The sequence below is a fragment of the Erinaceus europaeus genome, chromosome 6 (genome assembly GCF_950295315.1).
Source record: "Erinaceus europaeus chromosome 6, mEriEur2.1, whole genome shotgun sequence".
Classification (NCBI taxonomy): Eukaryota; Metazoa; Chordata; class Mammalia; order Eulipotyphla; family Erinaceidae; genus Erinaceus; species Erinaceus europaeus.
In genome coordinates this window covers 43,517,993-43,540,164 of record NC_080167.1, presented here as the reverse complement: position 1 = coordinate 43,540,164, position 22,172 = coordinate 43,517,993, and the positions used below count along the sequence as shown (strand labels likewise).

General features: G+C 40.1%; 1 protein-coding gene across 2 annotated transcripts in view; it reads right to left on the bottom strand.

Annotated features, from left to right (window-relative positions):
- The window catches only part of CNST (consortin, connexin sorting protein), a 107,618-nt gene that overhangs the window by 4,976 nt on the left and 80,470 nt on the right, over positions 1-22,172 (bottom strand). For both annotated transcript variants that reach the window (XM_007534599.3, XM_060192105.1), the window contains 4 exons: positions 20,011-20,032; positions 19,750-19,846; positions 14,894-15,777; positions 166-301 (listed from right to left, as the gene is read on the bottom strand). In XM_007534599.3, coding sequence (XP_007534661.2) covers positions 166-301; positions 14,894-15,777; positions 19,750-19,846; positions 20,011-20,032 — 1,139 coding nt within the window. The remainder of the gene's footprint in view (positions 1-165; positions 302-14,893; positions 15,778-19,749; positions 19,847-20,010; positions 20,033-22,172) is intronic.

Below are 22,172 nucleotides of genomic sequence, written 5' to 3'. Positions count from 1 at the left end.
TACTTAGAAATAGTTTAAAAAACATTGTTGATACTTTGACTCATTGTGGTTCCTTTCAAAAGTCCACATGTTCCTTTACGAATTCTGCTTCTGAACATCTTATCATACATCCTTTCAGCAAACACACCGCCCACTCTGCTCTCGACATAATCCTAAGCACTTTACCTTGATCTAAATTATCATCAATTTCTTGGAACCTCACTCTTCGCTTCGATGGTTTCTGTTGCATCTGGGCAGGCTGATCACCTACAGTATCATTCCTCTTCTTCAAGATAGAGACCAGTCCTTCAGCAGGAGCAACCTGGCAGGAAGTATAAGAGCCCTTCGTTATGCTTATGGTGGAATATGGCAATAATATATTACATCTAATAAGAAAAGGCTAAATGAAATAGTTATCTGAACTTTTATAGGTTTATCTACATCCTACAAAAATGCATCACAATTATCAAAATGTAAAAAAAAAACCCAAACTTACTTCTGTGAAGAAGACTGATATACAAGTTCAAATTCTAGTGCTTTTTTAAAATTAATTAGGCACTGCTCAGTTCTGGTCTCTACAATGGTGCTGGGACTGAACCTAGGAACTTGAACCCTCAAGCATGTTCTTTGCATAACCATTATGTTATCTCCCCAGTCTTTTTCTTTTATATTTATTTCCTTTTGTTGCCCTTTTTGTTGTTGTAGTTATTATTGTTGTTGTTGATGTCATTGTTGGATAGGACAGAGAGAAATGGAGAGAGGAAGGGAAGACAGAGAGGGGGAGAGAGAAAGACACTCACCTGTACACCTGCTTCACTGCCTGTGAAGCAACTCCCCTGCAGGTGGGGAGCCGGGGGCTCGAACCGGGATCCTTACGCCGGTCCTTGCGTTTTGCGCCACCTGCGCTTAACCTGCTGCACTACGGCCTGACTCCCCTCCCCAGCCTCTTAAATGATTTATTAATGCAAGATAGGGAGAGAGGGGGAGACGGAGAGAGAAAACAGAGCATTATTCTGGCATATGCCAGGGATCAAACCTGGCTTCACATTTCCAAGTTCAGTGTCCTGCTCACTGTACCACCTCCAGAGTTCATAATTCTAATGCTTTTCTAAAGCCCTGGATTGGCTACAGGGTCAGGTAGTGAGACACAGTGTGCAGTGTACTGGACATCAGGCCTTTTTTTTTGCAACCTTGCTTTGTAGCCCCACTTCCCTGTGAAATCCTCTCTGCTTAGTTATTAGTGCTTGGTTTGCATTTATTTTATTTTTTATTGCCACCAGGGTAACCTCTGGGGCTGTATCTACAATGATGAATCCACTATTCCTGCTGGCCATTTACCCTTCCCACGTTCACCTCCTTATTTATTTGATAGAATAGAGAGAAATTGAGAGGGGAAGGAGAGACAGAGAGACACCTGCAGTGCTTGCTTCATTGCTCACCCTGCAGGTAGGGAGCAGGGACTGAACCCAGGTCTTTGTGCATGGCAACCTGTGCACTTACCATGGTACGCCACCACCCGGCCTGTCTACATTTATAACAGAGACTAATAACTCATCACCACTTTCACCATTCTTCAGTAATTCCCTTTTTTATGCCAAATCTGTCTTTTTTTTTTTTTTAACAAATATAAAAGTAATTGTAAACTTAGGCAACAGTCATGGTATATATGAATACAGAAAGAGTACCGACTTGCTTTTGTGTAGCTCCTGTTAACCTCATTACAGGCCAGAGTTATTAAGATTTCCTGTTGGTATGCTTCTAAAAACCCCTTGTTTCATAGTTTAATCCCCCCTGCTTAACACTATTCTATTTACATAACCACTTCATTCTATTTACATAACTGCTGTTAACAAGCACCACCCTCCCTCCAGGGCATTGGTGGTTCAGTGGTAGAATTCTTGCCTGCTTCGCTCCCTCTCCTTGTCATACCCTGATTTTCACCAGTCACTTTTCTCTCCACCCTCTCTGCATCGCATCCTGTTCCCACCCTACTGGGCTAGTATATTTATAAGGACAAGATTGTTTGTAGTTTTTAGTTTAGCTTAGCTCGGCTTACAATGTGCTGCGTCCAGCATGAATAAAGAGATACTGCCTATAGCTCAACCACGAGTCCCTGGTCGTCTGTTACCAGCCCGTGAAGCCAGCCCGGTGAAAACAACAATTTCCAATTATTTAAAAAAAAAAAAACAACTTTTTTTTTTTTTGCCTTCAGGGTTGTCACTGGGGCTCAGTGCTGGCACCACAAATCCATGGCTCCTAGTGGCCATTTTCAGCATCTTATTGGGTAGGACAGAGAAATTGAGTGGGATGGGGAAGATAGGGAGTTGGGGGTGGGGGGAGACAGACACCTGCATAACTGCTTCATGCTTCTGAGATGTCCCCTCTGCAGGTGGGGAACTATGGGCTCGAACCAGGATACTTGTGCTGGTCTTTGTGCTTAGTAATATGTGCACTTAACTAGGTGTGCTATACCACCTGGCCACCCCCTAATTATCAGAACATTTAAAGAAATAAAACCAGATGCAAAATATAACTCATGCAAACTTTTTTTTAATGGGGGAGAATTAATAACAAATATAGTTGTAGATACCTGGGTAAAATTTTTCATTTTTCTGTCGAACACTCTCACCCTCAGGCCAGGTTCTCTTCCACCATCACGCTGCTGGACCTGAGATAACCCCCAACCACACAGATACACCCTCAGCCAATCCTCTGCTTTGGTGTGATATACCTGGTGCCAACTTTTGAGCATCAAAATGAGTGTTTAACTCAGCTCTGAAACTGCATATTCACTAAATTATGCTCTACTGCTCAAAATACTTTAAGAGCATTCCTTCTAAAAGATCTCGCCAAAATATGACTTTATAGTATGCAGAGGCCAGTAAACTATGCCTAGAAGGCCAAAGGTCTATCCACTGCTTATTTTTGAAAATAAGGTTTAATTGAAAAAAAGAGAAAAGAAAGTAAAGTTTAACTGGAAAGGTAGCCACACTCATTCACCAACTCACAAGTATGGCTGCTTAGGGATAGAATGGAAGAATTTAGATTATAGGGTTTAAAATGTTTACTGTTTGGACCTTCATAGAAAAATAACCTGGGGGTGGTAGCGCAGTGTGTTAAGTGCACTTGGTACAAAGTGCAAGGACCAGCTCAGGATCCCGGTTTGAGCCCCCAGCTCACCACTTCAGGGTAGTCGCTTCACAGGCGGTGAAGCAGGTCTGCAGGTGTCTGTCTCTCCCCCTCTCTGTCTTCCCCTCCTCTCTCCATTTCTGTCTGTCCTATCCAACAACGAACGACATCAACAACAACAATAATAACAACAACAAGGCTACAACAACAAGGGCAACAAAAGGGGGAAAAATGTCCTCCAGGAGCCGTGGATTCATGGTGCAGGCACTGAGCCCCAGCAATAACCCTGGAGCCAAAAAAAAAAAAAAAAGAAAGGAAGGAAGGAAGAAAGGAAGAAAGAGAGAGAGAGAAAGAAAGAAAAATAACCTGGGGGGATAGCATAATGGTTATGCAGAGACTCTCATGCCTGAGACTCCATAGTCCCAGGTTCAATCCCTGTGCACCACCAGAAACTAGAGTTGAGCAGTGCCTTGGTGAAGAACAAGCAAACAAAGAAAAATATAATGGCTATGCAAAAGACTCTCACACCTGAGGCTCTGAGGTCCCAGGTTCTATTCCAGGCCCTACCAGGTAAGCTAAAACTGAATGTGTTCTGATTTAAAAAAAAAAAAAAAAACACAAATTAATTCAGGTCCTGGAACACAATGGCAGAGGACCTGGTGGGGGTTGAACTGCTTTGTGGAAAACTGGGAAATGTTATGCAAGTACAAACTATTGTTATTTACTGTTGACTGTAAAACAGTAATCCCCCAATAAAGAAATTTTAAAAAGTAGATTAAAAGGGGGGCCAGGTAGTGGCACACTTGGTTGAGTGCACCTGTAACAATATGCAAGGAAGGACCCAGGTTCAAGCCCCTGGTCCCCACCTGCAGGGAGGAAGCTCCCCAGGTGGTGAAGTAGTACTGCAGGTGCCTCTTTTTCTCTCTCTCCCTAGCTCCCCTTTCCTTCTCAATTTCTGTCTCTATACAATAAATAATAAATAAATAACTGGGGTCAGCAAATTTCTGTCTCTGTACAATAAACAATGAATAAATAAATAAATAAATATCAGGGGTCAGCAAATTTCTGTCTCTATAGAATAAACAATGAATAAATAATAAATAAATAAATATCTAGGGTTAGCAAAATAGCTCACTTGGAGAGTGTGCTGCTTTGCCATGTGCATGAGTCAGGGTTGAGCCTGGTCCCCAATGCATTAAAGGAATTTTGGTACTACAATCTCTTACTCTCTGCCCCTATTAAACAAACAAAAGAAAAAGAAAAAAAAAGAATCTATTGCCTAATATCTCTTTAGTCACTCAGCTTTTACTCCTTTCTCTACTGTCTATTGGCTTTTACTTAGCTACCTCTCTTCTGCCTTTTTCATCCCTTGAGGAAGAAAGACAAAAACAAGAACTCTTGCCATCTAGGAGTTTAAGAGGAGATCAGTTGGTAGAGCCCAGCTGGAAAGCAGGCCTTAATAAATACCCTCTAAGCAGTCAGGTGATTTGCAGAGTTTAATTTGCGAGTTGCCTGCTTGCAGTAAGCTGTAGATGATGACATTATGGGTCTAACACTGTAGATGCCAGTGACTTGCTGGTATCAAATCACTGAGTGCTGAGGATTGTCTGTAATGTCACTTATCTGATCAATGGGGAAAAACTACTTAATATGATTTCCAGTTCCAGCTAATGTGCTATGTAAAAGACAGTAGACTCTACAAGCTCTTTTTACAGCTCAAAGCTTTTAGGGCCAAATATATTGCTCCAGAGACTTACTGACACAGGTCTATAGAAGCCATTATCTCAAAAAGGAAATCAGTAAGTTAGCAATTTATCCTTTTTATAAGAAATATGTATTTCTGATGATGTCCTTTGAGAAAACTAAAGCACTTTAGAGATAGTAAGTATAAATATGCAAAGGAACAGCCTTTCAATTTTTTCTTTAAAAAGTAACATTACAGTTCTTTCATACAACAAAGAAAAGTGATTTTATAGGCACCTGGCTGAAACAGAGAGGGAAAGAGAGGAGGCCGGGCAGGGGTGCAGTGGTTTAAGTGCACATGGCGCGAAGTGCAGGGACTGGTGCAAGGATCCCGGTTCAAGTCCCCGGCTCCCCACCTACAAGGGGGTCGCTTTACAAGCAGTGGAGCAGGTCTGCAGGTGTCTGTCTTTCTCTCTCCCCTCTGTCTTCCCCTGCTCTCTTGATTTCTCTCCGTCCTACCCAACAATAATGATAGCAATGACAAAAATAATAATAATGGTAACTACAATAAACAACAAGGGCAACAAAAGGAAAAAATAGCCTCCAGTAGCAGTGGATTTGTGCAAGCACTGAGCCCCAGCAGTGGCCCTGGAGGCAAAAAAAAGAAAAATGAGTAAAATAGAGGGAAAATGAAATTTTAATTTTAATAAATCTATTACTATTAAAAAATGTATCATTGACTGGGTGGGGTAGATAGCATAATGGTTATGCAAAGAGACTCTCATGTCTGAAGCTCTACAGTCCCAGGTTCAATACCCAACACTACCAGAAGCCAGAGCTGATTAGTGTTCTGATTTAAAAAAAAAAAAAAATACAGGAATTTTAATTTTAGTAACTATAAGAGGAGGGGTTCACAGAACCACCCACTCACTACCTACTTTTAAATATTTTTATTTATTTATTGGAGACAGAGAGAAATTGAGAGGGAAGGGGGAAATAGAGAGAAAGAGACAGAGAGACACCTGTAGCCCTGCTTCTACACCTGAGAATCTTTCCTCTGTAGGTGGGATCCGGGGGCTTGAACCCAGATCCTTGTGCACTATAATGTGTGTGCGTGTGTGCTGAGTCATTACCTCACCTCCTCACCACCCATTTTCTCTCTAATTTTTTTAATTGTTTTTATTTATTTTATTTCTTTATTGGGGACTAATCTTTTATATTCGACAGTAAATACAATAGTTTGTACATAACATTTCTCAGTATTCCACATAACAATACAGCCCCCACTATGACCTCTGTCATCCTTATTGGACCTATACTCTCCCCCCACCCAATTGTTTTTATTTATTTATTGGATAGAGATAGCCAGAAATCAAGAGGGAAGGGGGTGATAGAAAAGAGACAGAAGCGTGAGAGAAAAACCACAGCCGTGCTCCACAACCTGTGGAATTTTTTTCTACTTCCTGCTGAAGCTGGGACTTGCATGGTAATAGTAAGATAGGTGCTCTCCTGGTTGAACTACCTCCCAGTTTCAAAACTGGTAGATTTTGAACATGTTTGGCTCCCAACTAACTTGAGAATTATCATTCACAAATCATATTAGAATATTACAAATAGCTTAAATGCTAGTGATCTCACTGTAGAATGTATGCTAAATTTATCACTATTATTTCTTCACTGAAGGGACAAAAGGTGTTTTCTGCACTTCTAGATTTCTTCCCCCCCCCCTTTTTTCTTAAATCATTGGGGCTCAGTGCCTGCACCACAAATCCACTGCCACCGGAGGTCATTTTTCCCATTTTGTTGCCCTTGTTGCTGTTATTGTTGTCGCTGTTGGATAAGACAGAAATTGAGAGAGATGGGGAAGACAGAGAGGGGGAGAGAAAGACACAGATACCTGCAGACCTGCTTCACGGCTTGTGAAGCGACCCTCTGCAGGTGGGGAGCTGGGGCTTGAACCAGGATCCTTACATATCTCCTCATGCTTCATATCATGTGCACTTGACCTGCTGAGCTACTACTGCCCAGTCCCCCATTTTTTCCATTTTATTGGATAGGACAGAGAGAAATTGAGAGGGGAGGTGGGGGGGGGGAAGATACCTGCTCACTGGCTTCGCCATGTGTGAAGCCACCTTCCCCCTTAAGCTGAGGAGCCAGGGGCTCGAACCAGAATCCTTGAGCTTTGTACTATGTGCAGTTAACCTGGTGGACCACCGGCCAGCCACCTGCATTTCTAGATTTGAATTTCAAATAAAAACTATCATTTACTGAGTCTATATATGCTATGTAGATACATTTAACTGATACATCATTTTTATTCTTTACAAACCATCATACAAGCATCATCAGTTCCATCTTACAAATGAAGTAGGCAAGCTTGGCCTAAATAGCTTAAGTACCAGTCACTAGCAGAATGTTAATATAAATGAAAGATAAAACCTTTTGTCATTTCCCTAATGCAAAAAGATCTTATTTTGTATGACTATTAAAATTTTCCTTAGTGGGGCGTGGTGGTGGCACACCTAGTAGACCACACATGCTATAATCCACAAAGACCCTGAATTAAGCCCCCTGTTCCCATCTGCAGGGGGGACGCTTCATGAGTGGTGAGGCAGTGTTATTGGTATTTTCTCTCCCTCCTCTCTTGATCTTTATCTCTACCCAATAAATAAAATAAATAAATAAATAACAAAATTAAGTTTTCCTTAGTGTCACGTTATAGTACATATTACAATTAGACTGAGATGAACATAACTTCACCAACAATGTAACACACTTTTATTTATTTTTTGGCTTCCTAAAGTAGATTATATTTCTGGCAATAAATCCCAATCTTACACCTCAATTAAGAGATACTTAAGCTAATGGCTAAATCAATCACTTTAGACACTTGGGGTAGAGGTGGTTGGATAAAGAAATCTTTTATATCATTCAGTTAACGTAGACGTAGATTAATGTCATGGGTGCCACTGCAGCAAATTAATATAGCAAGTCTCAGCTATAGCACAAAAAGCCAGCCATAAATAAAGAAAAGCTATGGTGGTGGTGGTGACTTCTGATCCCATAAAACAAAAACAGTGAGGAAGGAAAGAGAAACAAACTGTGATGAAATATATCAGAGTTGAATTTTTTAGAGATTAAAGGGAAAATATTGCTTAAGATAGAAATGAGTTTTTTTAAATGATTTATTTTCCCTTTTGTTACCCTTGTTTTTTATTGTTGTTGTTGATATCGTTGTTGGATAGGACAGACAGAAATGGAGAGAGGAGGGGAAGACAGGGGGGAGAGAAAGACAGACACCTGCAGGCCTGCTTCACCGCCTGTGAAGCGACTCCCCTGCAGGTGGGGACGGGGGCTCAAACCAGGATAATTATGCCGGTCCTTGCGCTTTGCGCCATGTGCGCTTAACCTGCTGCACTACAGCCTGACCCCCAGAAATGAGTTTTATAATGTATCTTATACCTCTAGACTAGGAACTACCTCATATTTTTGTAATTCATTTCTAAATTCTTTGCTTAAAGGCACAATTTAGTAAGTTTAAAATAGGAAAAGAAATGGTGGGGGTATCAAGATAGTCTTCTAACTCTGAATAAATTTTTTAAATAGGTATATCTGAAAACATAAGTCTAAATTTCTTTTCCTTTCAAAGCTATCTACCATCATCACCCCATCTCATATTGAATCTATTAGCAAGTACTGCCAAACTTCTCCAAAAACACATTTTGACACATCCACTGCTACTGCCTGAATCCTATTGCATTATTTCTCTGAAGGAATGCAACTGATTACTCTTCCCTCTTCGGGCCCTGTCTCTTTACATTAGAGTCTGCACAGAGAGGCCACCAAGCAAAACAGCAAATTAGAATCATGGCTTTCCATCTCCATTATTTACTTACTTATTTTTTAAAAAACTGACCATTTTCTTTTAAAAATATCTAATTTATTATATTTATATATTTACATTATATTTATCATATTGGATAGAGACAGAGAGAAGCTGCGATGAGAGACAGAAAGGTAGTAAGACAACTGCAGCACTGCTTCACTATTCATGAAGCTTCCTCCCAATAGGTGGGGACCCAGGGCTTGAACCCAGGTTCCTGTGCATGGCAGCAGGTGTGCTCAACCAGGCACATCACTACCTGGCCCCTATATTTAATTAATTTTCTTTCTCCCTCATTCCCCTCTCTCCTCCTCCCCCTTTCTTTCAGACAGAGACAGAGAAAGAAGGAGCATGAACGAGAGACCACAGCACTGAAGTTTCCTTCAGAGAAGTCCAGGTTGGACTCAAACCTGAATCATGCACATGGGAAAGCAGTATACTACCCAAGTGAGAACAGAAATGCTTCAGCTGCCAGGCTATCACGTTACTTAGCAAAATTATTTCCGGATTTGAGAAAGCAAAGCTACAAAGGTTCTCCCTATGCATGTCGTTATACTAATGAATTAAAGTAATCAGATATTCTTAGTTCTCAATGGAATTTTATACAAATCATTTCATTTTATATGATGAATCGAATTATTGAAGAAAAGACTATATATGTTCTTAGTGGGCCAGCAATAGTGATCAAAGTCACATCTCACTGAAGCCAAAGTTGAGCGATACAGAAGTGACAAGACAATAAAGTTACAGAGAGAAGCAAAAAGGGAACAATGGATTGTGGAATTGGTAGGGTGAGTGACAAGCAGCAGGGAAAAATCTATGAGGGATACTCACTAATGAGAGAAATGGCAGATTTGGGAAACAAAACGGAAGATTTGTTAGTACTGCACAGTGATATGGAAAAAAGCTGTCAGTCTCAGAGGTTTCTGAGGGCACGAGATATTGTTTATGAGTACTATTTAGTGATTAAGAAATTATTTTGGGGGGGCGGGGGGCGGCACACCTGGCTGAGTGCACGTTACAATGCGCAAGGACCCAGGTTCAAGCTCTCCGTCCCCAACTGCAGAGGGAAAGCTTTGCGCGTGGTGAAGCAGGGCTGCAGCTGTCTGTCTCTCTCCCTCTCCCGTCCCTCTCGATTTCTTTTAATTTACTTTTTAATATTTATTTATTTTCCCTTTTTGTTGCCCTTACTGCTTTTTTTATTGTTGTTGTAGTTATTATTGCTGATGTCATTGTTGGGTAGGACAGAGAGAAATGGAGAGAGGAGGGGAAGATAGAGGAGGGGAGAGAAAGATAGACACCTGCAGACCTGCTTCACCACTTGTGAAGCAACCTACCTGCAGGTGGGAAGTTGGGGCTTCAAACCGGGATCCAAAGGCCAGTCCTTGCGCTTTGTGCCATGTGCGCTTAAGTCGCTGCGCTACCACCCAACTCCCTCCCTCTCGATTTCTGACTGTCTCTATCCAATCAATAAATAAAGATAATAGAAAATGTTAAGAAATTATATTCTGTATCCTCAATATACAACCTGTGAAAAATATTTCAAGAATAACTAGTAAAATTAATGAAGTCTAACAGCAGAGAGAAAGAACTTTGTATTATCCTCACCTTACCCTTTACTAAATAACAAATCTTATAAACACATTTTATTTACTTATTTACAATAGAGACAGAAAACTTGAGGAGAGGTAGAGAGGGAGAAAGAGAGGCACCTGCATCACTGTTGCACTGCTCCCTGCAAGTGGGGACTGGGGGCTTGAACCTGGGTCTTTGTGCACTGTACTATGCACTTTACCAAGTGTGCCCCCTACCTTGCCTCCCTCACATCCTTTCTTCTTTTTATTATTATTATTATTTTTTTTGCCTCCACGGTTATCGCTGGGGCTAGTAGGTACCTGCAAATCCACAAATCCACTACTCCTGGAAGCCATTTTCCCCATTTTTGTTGCCCTTGTTGTCGTTATTGTTATTTTTGTCATTGCTGTTTTTGTTATTGTATAGGACAGAGAAAAATTGAGAGAGATGGGGAAGACAGATTTGGGGAGATAAAGAGAGACACCTGCAGACCTGCTTCACTGCTTGTGAAGAGACGCCCCTGCAGATGGGGTGATGGGATCAAATCAGGATCCTTACGCCCGTCCTTGTGCTTCACATCATGTGTGCTTAACCCAATGTGCTACTGCCCGGCCCCCTCACCTTATCCTTAAAGCCTGACACATAGAAGTTCATTATTATTATTTTACTGAAAGCACAAAATCACGCTTTGACTTTCTTTTTAAAAAACTTACACTTACAAATCTATTATTTTTATTATTATTAGTGATTTACAAAATTACAAGATAACGGGTACAATTCCATACTGTTCCCAACATCAGAGTTCTGTGTCCCTACCCCCTCCACTGAAAACTATAGTGGTTCCCACAGTCACAAATAAGGTTTGATTATTATTTCTATAATTATCTGTCTTTATATTTTTAGCCCATTTTTAATATGGTCCTGCCTTCTCTTCCTTTTTACATCTCTTCCTCTTTCCTACTACTGCTTTCAAATGTCTTTCTTTTTTTCCTCTTCTCTCTCTGGGTCCTGATGGAATTGGGTTTCAGTTTCTCTAAGTCATCTTCCCTTGATATTTCTCCCTCTCTGAGTGTATGGATCAAAATACAGCAAATTCATTCTTATCAGGACATTTTACTTATCAGTCAAAAATATCATATTTAAGGTTTTAAAGCATGAATAACTTAAGCATTTATGGTGCTTAGTTTTGAAATTTTAATTAGTCTGGTTCTTGATAAAGTTATGCAGATTTCATAAAAGTATATTTCTCAGAATGGAGAGGAAAGTATTCAGAAATAATCTTCGCAGGCTTCCTCCCCTGTATGTGGGGACCTAGGACTTGAACACTGGTCCTTATGCATGACAATGTGTTATGCTCTACTGAATGTGCCACCACCTGGTCCCTTGCCTTATATTTACTTTTAATTTTTTTTTAGTAATTATTTTCCCTTTTGTTGCTCTTCTTGTTTTTTATTGCTGTTGTAGTTATTATTGCTATTGTTATTGATGTCGTCGTCATTGTTAGATAGGACAGAAAGAAATGGAGAGAGGAGGGGAAGACAGAGAGGGGTTGAGAAAGACAGACTCCTGCAGACCTGTTCCACCACCTGTGAAGCGACTCCCCTGGAGGTGGGGAACTGGGGGACTTGAACCGGGATCCTTACGCAGGTCCTTACACTTCATGCCACGTGCGCTTAACCCGCTGCACCACTGCCTGACTCCGCCTTATATTTCCTTTAGCCTTGCTTTTGTTTCATTCTGTCTGGATAGTTTTTCTTTTAAAGATTAGATTTCTTGGGAGTCGGGCGGTGGCGCAGTGGGTTAAGCGCACGTGGCGCAAAGCTCAGGGACCGGCTAAGGATCCCGGTTCGAGCTCCCGGCTCCCCACCTGCAGGGGAGTCGCTTCACGGGCGGTGAAGCAGGTATGCAGGTGTCTATCTTTCTCTCCCCTCTCTCTCTGTCTTCCCCTCCTCTCTCCATTTCTCTCTGTCCTATCCAACAACAAAGCAACGTCAACAATGGCACTAATAACCGCAACGAGGCTGCAACAACGAGGGCAACAAAAAGGGGAAAAAATGGCCTCCAGGAGCGGTGGATTCATGGTGCAGGCACCGAGCCCAGCAATAACCCTGGAGGAAAAAAAAAAAAAAAGATTAGATTTCTTTTCTTTTTTTTTTTTTTAAAGAATAGATTTCTAAAAGATTTTGCTAAATACAGTATATAAGACAAAGAAAGAAAGGGAAAAATTATTCAGCACATTATAAAAAGTAAATTGATAGGGACTGGGAGGTGGCACACCCAGTTCATTGCACAAGTAAGCCTGCAGAAGAACCCGGGTTCCAGCACCTGGTCCCCAGACACAGGGGAAGGCTTCCTGAGTGTGGAGCAGAGCTCCAAGTGTCTCTTTCTCCCTCCCTATCTCCCCTTTCCTCTGGCTTTCTGTCTCTATCCAAATAAATAGATTTTAAGTTAAAAGAAGTAAATTAACTTTGCTAGTCATGTAAAGCTTGGGTTTTTAAGAAAAATACATTATTAACCAAGAGAATTTTAGGGGACAGCCCGTCATCACATATCAAAACTAACATCACAGAAAGATAAAATATAAGTACATGTCATTTCCACTACTACTAGGTGTGGTCCAATAGGAAAAACTGACATCATGTTATAGTTTGAGGAAGGAATATTCCATTTAGTTGTGGTACATTATTAATTCAACGTACTTTCCCATCATAAAGTGTTCTTTAAGGTAGAAAACTAAACAGTAGCACTGCCATCATTTTTGATAATTTATATTAAAATAGACAATCTTTTAAAATATAAATATTAAAGTCAATTTGTTCCTAACATGAAAAGGAACTTTTATATATTACAGTTAGATTTTTTTTTTTTAATTTTTTTAACCAGAGCACTGATCAGCTGTGGCTAATGGTGGTTCGGGGGACTGAACCTGGGACTTTGGAGCCTCAGGGATGATAGCCTCTCTACATAACCATTATGCTATCTACCCCCTCCCTTTACAGCTAGATTTGAATATGGGTGTGATCTCTGTTTTGACAACTAGAGGTTTGTGAAAATAAATAAGAGATAAAATGCTGAGTACAATGCTGTACAATGTATTAACTCTATTTAAGCTTTTCTTACTATTAAAAACATTGTGGTAATACAGATAGCATTAAAGTAGCACCTTAACCATTTCTAAACAGTTCAGTGCATTAACTCTATTTGCAGTGTTGTACAGCCACCACTAATATCTATTTCTTTTTCTTTTCTTTTTTATCAATATCTATTTCTAAAACATTCATCATCCAAACAGAAACTCTGTACCCATTAAGTATTACTTTTTTTTTTTTAAAGTAAGAGTTGATTATAAAGGGAAGAGGTGTGGCAAAAAGAACGACAAAAGAATGAATACTGAGTCACGTGCATACCTCTTCAAATCTTGTCAAGAAATTATGAGGCAAAATCATACATAGTTCATGAAGAATTGACTGGAAATAACAATAAAGGAAACTAATAGTAAAACAGTTACAGTTATCCTAGAAAAATATTTATGGGCTTCTATTTTCACTTATTATGTTGATTACTTTTCCATTCCTCCCAACCCCAAATTAATTTTTTTAATGATAAAGCAGAGTTAGGGGGGGAAAAAAAGTGTAAGTAGGACTTAAAAGTTAACCTGAAAAAATAAGGTGAGGAAGGTTTCTATTATCCTGATTTCAAAGGAGGGACTAGAGACATAGGCTAATAGTACTTTGTAAGGAAAGTAAGTAACTGGTGTAGTATTTGAAATACGGCTCTCAGACTCTGCTCTTATCTTCCTCTTAAACTTTAAAAAAAACACATCAAACACCCCTCTTGTCCCACAATCTTGTCAGTCATTATTAAATCACTTCTTCTTCTAGCGTTTGCCAATTAAATCACTAATAAAAAATATCAAAGAGATGGTTATCTTGATCTTTTTCTCCATTACAGCTCAAGGAAACTAAAAGTTTGGATAATGCATAGTATTTGACTTAGTCAAGTAGTAAATATGAAATCTGTTCAAATTTTATAAATGATCACTGTATGAAAGAGAAGACTCACAGTATGAAAATTACCAACTTAATGGATCATCCCGAATTTCCTAATCTTATTGCATTTTAAGATGTTTCTTTCATTTTGCTATATTAGTTTAAATAATTTAAAATATAATATTGATAAGAGAAAGCACCAGTGAATAGTTATTATATTTTACCTTCTGGGTGTCTATACAGAAAAAGGTTGCAGTACAAGAATGTGACTAATTTTGCCCCATCATAATTTTTGGGACTTCCAAATTAAATGTTAAAGGGATGGTAAAAATGGTGCCCTAATGCTTACCTAGAGGCAAGCAATAAATTTCATAAAGTAGAAGTGTTGTGACTAAATCATTTTACATAACACATGTAAATAAATAACAACTAATAATTAAAAGTTCACATTACTAAATTTTCCTCTCACATTTGAAACCAGGAAAAGTACATAAAAACAAAGCAATATTTAGTACTGGGTTGTTGGAAAATTCATGATGCATTCTGCACAGAAAACAGAAAAATATGTCAGGGATTTCCTGACAACCCAATATATATTTGCTTATAAAATTTCATTTTACTCTTCATCGTACGTAAGTCAAATCTCAAATTTTACCTCTGCAATCTCTATTCTTTTTGCAAGATCATCAAGTGAAAGACAATTCTCATCTGCAGGTAGATTCTCTTGTAGACTATAGGATGCTTCTTCAGGAGAAAGATCTTGAAGGAGATCAGAGTCTTCCTCTTGGTTGTCGTCATATGAAAGGGAATCTTCAGCATCCTTTAGGCATCCTTCTAAAAAGTTGTGCAAATAGTCTTCTGCTTCTTTACTGATTAGGTCATCGTGATCTCCCTTTTCCTCTGGGGCCATATACACCTCTGGAAGCACTGTGCTTAAGTCAGATGTTTTACCATTCTCACAAAATACAGTCTGAGAGCCCTCTGAGTCAGTCTGCTCTGGTGGTAATTTTCCATCGCTATCTGTGAGATCAGATTGCTGCAGCTCATTTAATTCATTGTTCTCAAGTTGGTCTGTAGACAATGCCTCTGAAGCAACCTGAAGTGGCAGTCGGAGTTCCTTTCTTTGACTGTGTGAATATTTGTCCTCAGAAATCAATGCAAGAGGTATATGGTCAGAGCCTGGCAAAATCACTGACTCACTAGAAATCAGCACCTTAGGGTCTTCAGTAGTGTCTTCTACTTTCCTCACATCTTCACAGTCCTGGGTTTGAGCCAGCAGCAAACGGTTGTCGTCCTCACAATCATTCTCGGAAGATTGCTGTCCAGACCTGTTCCACACTGTCTCTGAGGGCTGGGCGTGGAGCTCCAGTGTGCTTTCAGCTCGGCAGGGCGGCTCCTCCGTGTGGTCTTTCCCTGCAGTGACTGGAAGACTCTGGGAATCTGCCTGCCTGTCCATCTTAATATCACAGTGGCCACCCTCCAGGGTTTTTTCTTTATGTTGGCCTTTACTTGGTTCCATGCCCAGACAAATTTTGCTCTCTACAGAGGAAGAAAAACAAGTTTCAAAACAGCATTTTGGATAGGAGATAACAAAGGTTATTCCAAAAGATGTTAAGAATATCTTAATAATTTAGCCTTTATTATTGTTAAAAAGTCACTTCTCAAAGGCTTAAAAGATATTCTTCTGAATATTGTCTTTAAAATATTTGTTAATTTATTTAATGAGAGAGATAAGAGAATATATGTGAGAAAGAAACCAGCATAACACTCAGCTCTGGTTCAGGCAGTCCTGGACAGCAAACCTAGGACTTGAGGCCTGCAAATCCTGACTCCCTACCAATGAGTTATCTCCCTGGTGCCAGCCTTCTATATTTAAACCAATTATTTAAAGTCTAGAAAAATTTTTTTTTAATTTTCCCTTTTGTTGCCCTTGTTGTTTAACATTGTTGTGGTTGTTGGATAGGACAGAGAGAAATGGAGAGAGGAGAGGAAGACAGAGAGGGGGAGAGAAAGACAGACACCTGCAGACCTGCTTCATTACTTGTGAAGCGACTCCCCTGCAGGTGGGGAGCCCGGGGCTGGAACCGGGATCCTTATGCCGGTCCTTGGGCTTTGCGCCACCTGTGCTTAACCCGCTGTGCCACCGCCCGACTCCCCCCAAAAAATTGTTCTTGAGATACTTAAGACATTAATATTAAGTAAATATTTTCCACGATGAACCTTAGTAATATATTTAAGTAAAAGAAAATGAAATGTCAAAGTATTTGTTCTGATCCATGAAGATTCAACTATGGAGCACAAGTCTGTTCTGCTCATATTTACTTCAGTGTAATACCCTTACTGATAACATTCTTGGAATTCACCTGGATAGTGCACCTGTTTTGTTATGCACGTGAACCAGGGAAAACTTGCAAACCCCTCCACCCCTACCTCCACACCTTGCAATGGAGCATAGTTCCATGCTGTGGTCTTTCCCTCTCTCTGTCCATTCTACTTTATCTGAAAAAAGTTGGCTGAAAGCAGTGAAGCCCCAGTGATGACTAAATAAATAAATAAAATTAAAAATTGTAGTTTCAGCCTCTCCCAGGTATGCAGTCTGAAACCAGTCAATCTGGAATTATCTTTAGTAAACTCATCTGCTTGATAGTCCCTTCAGTTCACCAAAGGAAGGTGTCCTGCTAGTATGGAGATGTCTAAAAAATGATGAGATTAACATTAATACAGGAAATGTCTAAAAAGAGACTAGATCATATACACACGCAGCACACTTGACTGCTTAGTAAACAGGATTTACAATCACCCACACTATACCTGACACCTGGAATTTGGGGGGGTTGGAGACAATTCCAATCAATTCATGGGGAGTCATAAATGCAACTGAGTCTGCACTTCAAAGAAGATACTATCTGTAGAGGTAAGCAGGTGTTCTTTCTTCTGTTCCCCCACTCCTTAAAAGGATATTGTTTACCTGCAGGTAAATAGCTTCAACCTATACAAGCTCTGTATTCCCCCCTCTACCCCCACCTCACTGGTGCACTTAGTGGCTTTATCTGAGTATTGTTTCCAGACTGCAGTCTCCTAAAGAACACCAAATAAAAGCTTTGTTTTCACTTGCCAATTAAGCTCTGGCTCACTGTTGAATCACAGGTTTTTTTTTGTTGTTGTTGTTGTTTTTGCCTCCAGGGTTATTGCTGGGGCTCAGTGCCTGCACCATGAATCCACTGCTCCTGGAGGCCATTTTTCCCCCTTTTGTTACCCTTGTTGTAGCCTTGTTGTAGTTATTATTGCTGTTGTCATTCGTTGTTGGATAGGACAGAGAGAAATGGAGAGAGGAGGGGAAGACAGAGAAGGGGAGAGAAAGATAGACACCTGCAGACCTGCTTCACCGCTTATGAAGCGACTCCCCTGCAGGTTGGGAGCCAGGGGCTCGAACTGGGATCCTTATGTGGGTCCTTACACTTTGCGCCACGTGTGATTAACCTGCTGCGCTACCGCCCGACCCCCTGAATTACAGTTTTACACTCTAAGTCTTTTATTCTGTATAGCCACTTCAAGAGTTCCTTATCACCTGCTAAATGAGCTGCCAAATTCATGAATTGCTGAGTAAAATCAGTAAGATCTTTATTATTCACATAGTTCAATTTTTTTGTTTGTTTTGTTTTATTTTTGATAGAAACAGAGGAGGCAGAAAGGTGGAGAGAATGAAAAAGACCGAAATACCAAAGCTTCCTTCAATGCCAACATACCGAAATACCAAAGCTTCCATTAATGCTGGCCTGCCTTTAACCTCTCCATTAATACATGGGAGATTATAGAACAGGTTCATGCTAAGAAGGTAACATAGTGGTTATGCAAAAGACTTTTTTTTCTCTCTCAGGTTATTGCTGGGGCTCAGTGCCAGCACTAAGAATCTATTGCTCCTGGCAGCTTTTTCTTTTTTTTTTTTTTTTTAGTAGGACAGGGAGAAACTGAAAGAGAAGGGGGAAATTGAGAGGGAGAATGATAGACACCTGCAGACCCACTTCGCCACTCTTGAAGCTACTCCCTGCATGTGGGGAGCCAGGGGCTCAAAGCCAAAACCTTGCGCAGGTCCTTGCGCTTCATACTATGTGCACATAACTGGGCGCACCACCGCCGCCCCCCCTTGCAAAAAATTTTTCATGCCAAAGGCACCAAAGGTCCCAAATTCAGTTCTTAGTCCACCATAAACCAGAATTGAGCCATACTCTGGGGGTGGGGGGGGATCCTCAAGACATATCCACATGATCTGGAGAGTAAATTCAATTGAGGACAGCATTATGGTGAAAGCACAAAGTACATGACAGACAGGCTCATATGTACATGTACAAATAAGTGCAGGTACTTCAGGTCAGAAATTTATGATTTAGCTTCAAGTTTTAATTAGTTTTGTCCTGAATCTGTTAGCTTCCTGAGTCCCCTGGAAATGATTCAGCCTAACTCTTATTGTGTATTATAAGGAGGTAATTTAAAAATACAATGAACTATGGGGGTCAGGCGGTAGCGCAGTGGGTTAAACGCACATGGTGCAAAGTGCAAGGACCAGAGTAAGAATCCTGGTTTGAGCCCCCTGGATCCCCATCTGTAGGGGAGTCGCTTCACAGGTGGTGAAGCAGGTCTACAGGTGTCTTTCTTTCTCTCTCTGTCTTCCCCTCCTCTCTCCAATTCTCTCTGTCATATCCAACAACGATGACATCATCAACAACAATAATAACTACAACAATAAAAAAACAAGGGCAACAAAAGGGAAAATAAATAAATTATATATATATATACATATATATATATATATATTGCTATGTAAAATCATACTACTATGTGGAGATTTTAATATGCAGAGAATACTTGGGAAAATGGGAAGAATAGTACCACACAGAAACCTCTGACAGAACACTAGCGGTAGGGACTAGTGATAACCTCAAGGAGGAAAAGTAACTAGGAGCAGTATACATATATTGAGTTCCTGTCATCTGCCATTTTTTGCTCTAAAGTTTTAGCATGAAATGACTAATTTAGCCCTCATAAGATCCTATGAGCTAAGAATTTCTGACACTCTCAATTTGGAGCTGAGGAAAGAGAGACACAGAGAAACTAACCAAGTTGCTTTCAGTTACAGAGCTTTACGTGACGGGGGGTGGGGGGGGGACAGGATTCAAACCTGACAGAACAAATTCCTGAAACAGTCCACTCAACAACTGTTGGTTTTTAAGCAGAAAAGGATACCTGAATATGCTAAAACTATTTCTAGTTTAGAACACTTTTGATATGATCATTTATTGAAAAGCACAGAAATAATTTTTAGTTTTTTACGTTAAGTGTATTAGACACTTAAGAATAGAGTTACACAGTATTAAGAAAAATCTTGCTTTGCTATTTTTCTAGGCACAGTATACACAACAAAACCCCTCTAGCAAATTTCAGATGCACCATTTGTAAAATCTTAAGCAGCAGGCATCTCTTAATGTTCCTACATAACTTAATTTAAAAACATACCCGACTCTTTGGCTGTGGCTCCTCTTTCCTTTGGATCTTCAGACACTACTAATTGCGTAAAACATTTCCTTCTAAGGGACTTTTCTACAGCTGCTATCTGAAGAGTTGGGGAAAAAAATGGGTGAGAAGTAAACTATTGCAGTATATTAGAAAACTGAAAGTCATTTGAGAAAGTGTTCATTATTTTCTAAAACAGTCCATATAACAGAAATATGACATCATCATTTTCCCAACAAATACATATTTTCAAAAATCTCTTACCTTATGTTTGGGTAAAAGAGGACTGTAGAAAGAAAAAAAAAAAAGGTTTGTTTTAAATTGCAGCAGCAAAATGCTTACAAACGGCTATGAAAAAATACAGCTTCCTTGGATTCTAATATTAGCACAGAACATGTCCACTGCTGAAATATTACCACTCTCCACACAGTTCAAAGGGCAGTTATATCATATGTTAATCTCCCCAGAAGACCAGTTACTACTGAAAAACCTTTAAGGAAGCTACAAATGGGAAAAAATACATTCATTTTTTTCTTGCTAGTAATGTATATATAAGGGTATTTTACACGCATGTATTGAGTGGCTAGAAAGTCATGACACATTTTTTGCACAGAGACAGAAAAATCCATCATGATTTTTCCCACAACCAGGTATTATTAATTTTTTTTAATTCTGGCTTTTGTCACCATAGCACAATATAGACTGTGGTGGAAGATAATTTTATTGTCATTGTAAGTGGAAAGAGATAATACAAAAGTAACTTAAGAAATATTACTTCCGGGAGATGGGCGGTAGTGCAGTGGTTAAGCGCAGGTGGCGCAAAGCTCAAGGACCAGCATAACAGCATAAGGATCCCAGTTCGAGCCCCAGGCTCCCCAACTGCAGGGGAGTCGCTTCACAGGTGGTGAAGCAAGTCTGCAGGTGTCTATCTTTCTCTCCCCCACTCTATCTTCCCCCTTTCTCCATTTCTCTCTGTCCTATCCAACAACGACGACGACATCTATAACAACAACAATAATAACTACAACAATAAAACAACAAGGGCAACAAAAAGGAAAATGAATAAATAAATATTAAAATTTTTTTTTAAAATATTACTTCCTAGGTGCCACTGAGACAACAGAATACATAGGTCACCTCCTTGGTGACTATTCTCTTTTTTTTTTCCTCCAGGGTTATTGCTGGGCTCGGTGCCTGCACCATGAATCCACCGCTCCTGGAGGCCATTTTTCCCCCTTTTTGTTGCCCTCGTTGTTGCAGCCTCGTTGCGGTTATTATTGCCATTGTTGACGTTGCTTTGTTGTTGGATAGGACAGAGAGAAATGGAGAGAGGAGGGGAAGACAGAGAGAGAGGGGAGAGAAAGATAGACACCTGCAGACCTGCTTCACCGCCCGTGAAGCGACTCCCCTGCAGGTGGGGAGCCGGGGGCTCGAACCGGGTCCCTGAGCTTTGCGCCACGTGCGCTTAACCCACTGCGCCACCGCCCGACTCCCTTTTAAAATTTTTTTAACTTTATTTTTTCCTTTTGTTGCCCTTGTTGTTTATTATCAGTTGTTGTTATTGTTGTTGTTGGATAGGACAGAGAGAAATGGAACGAGCAGGGGAAGATAGGAGGAGAGAACCCCCTGCAGATGGGGAGCTGGGAGCTTGAACCGGGATCCTGATGCGGGTCTGTGCACTTTCTGCCATGTGTGCTTAACCCACTGCACCACCACCCTGCTCCCCTTGGTGACTATTCCTAACATGCTCCAGCTGGTTGAATTTCTCCTTCAATTTGCCCATTCCATGACTCACTTGACAAAATTCCAATAGATTTACTTTTCTTTCTTCGGAAATATGTTTTATATCCCAGTCAGTTTATTACTAACATTAGATGTTGTGAAACACTTAAAGGTCTGTTGATAATAAAACACACAAATAGCTACAGCAGACATACAATAACTCCTACCGGAATAAAACAGAGCAAACCATCACTAACTGCAGTGACATGCAACACTAACATAATGATGGACAAAAGAAGTTACATACAGAGCCAGCAAAATAGTTCACTTGGATAGTGATAATCTGGTTCTCTGTCTCTCTCTCTTATCTCTCTAATAAATATATTTTTAAAAAAGGTTAACAGAATATATTAAAAACTTATTAGTTCCATAAAAAAAGTATATATAACAAGTACTTTAAAGTTACAAAGTCATTTCCTTTACCTCATTTTAAAAAAATGTATTCAGTCCATATGAAGTAGAGAGCTTCACATAAGAGAGGGCGGGAAGGAAGGAAGGAATGAAGGAAGAAAGGAGGGCTGGCTAGATGGCATATGTATCACCAGGATCAAACAGGGAACCCAGACATACAAGTTCTATACTCCAAGGTGAGCGATCTCTCCAGCCCCTTTATTTTTTATCACATCATCTATTACCAACTAGTA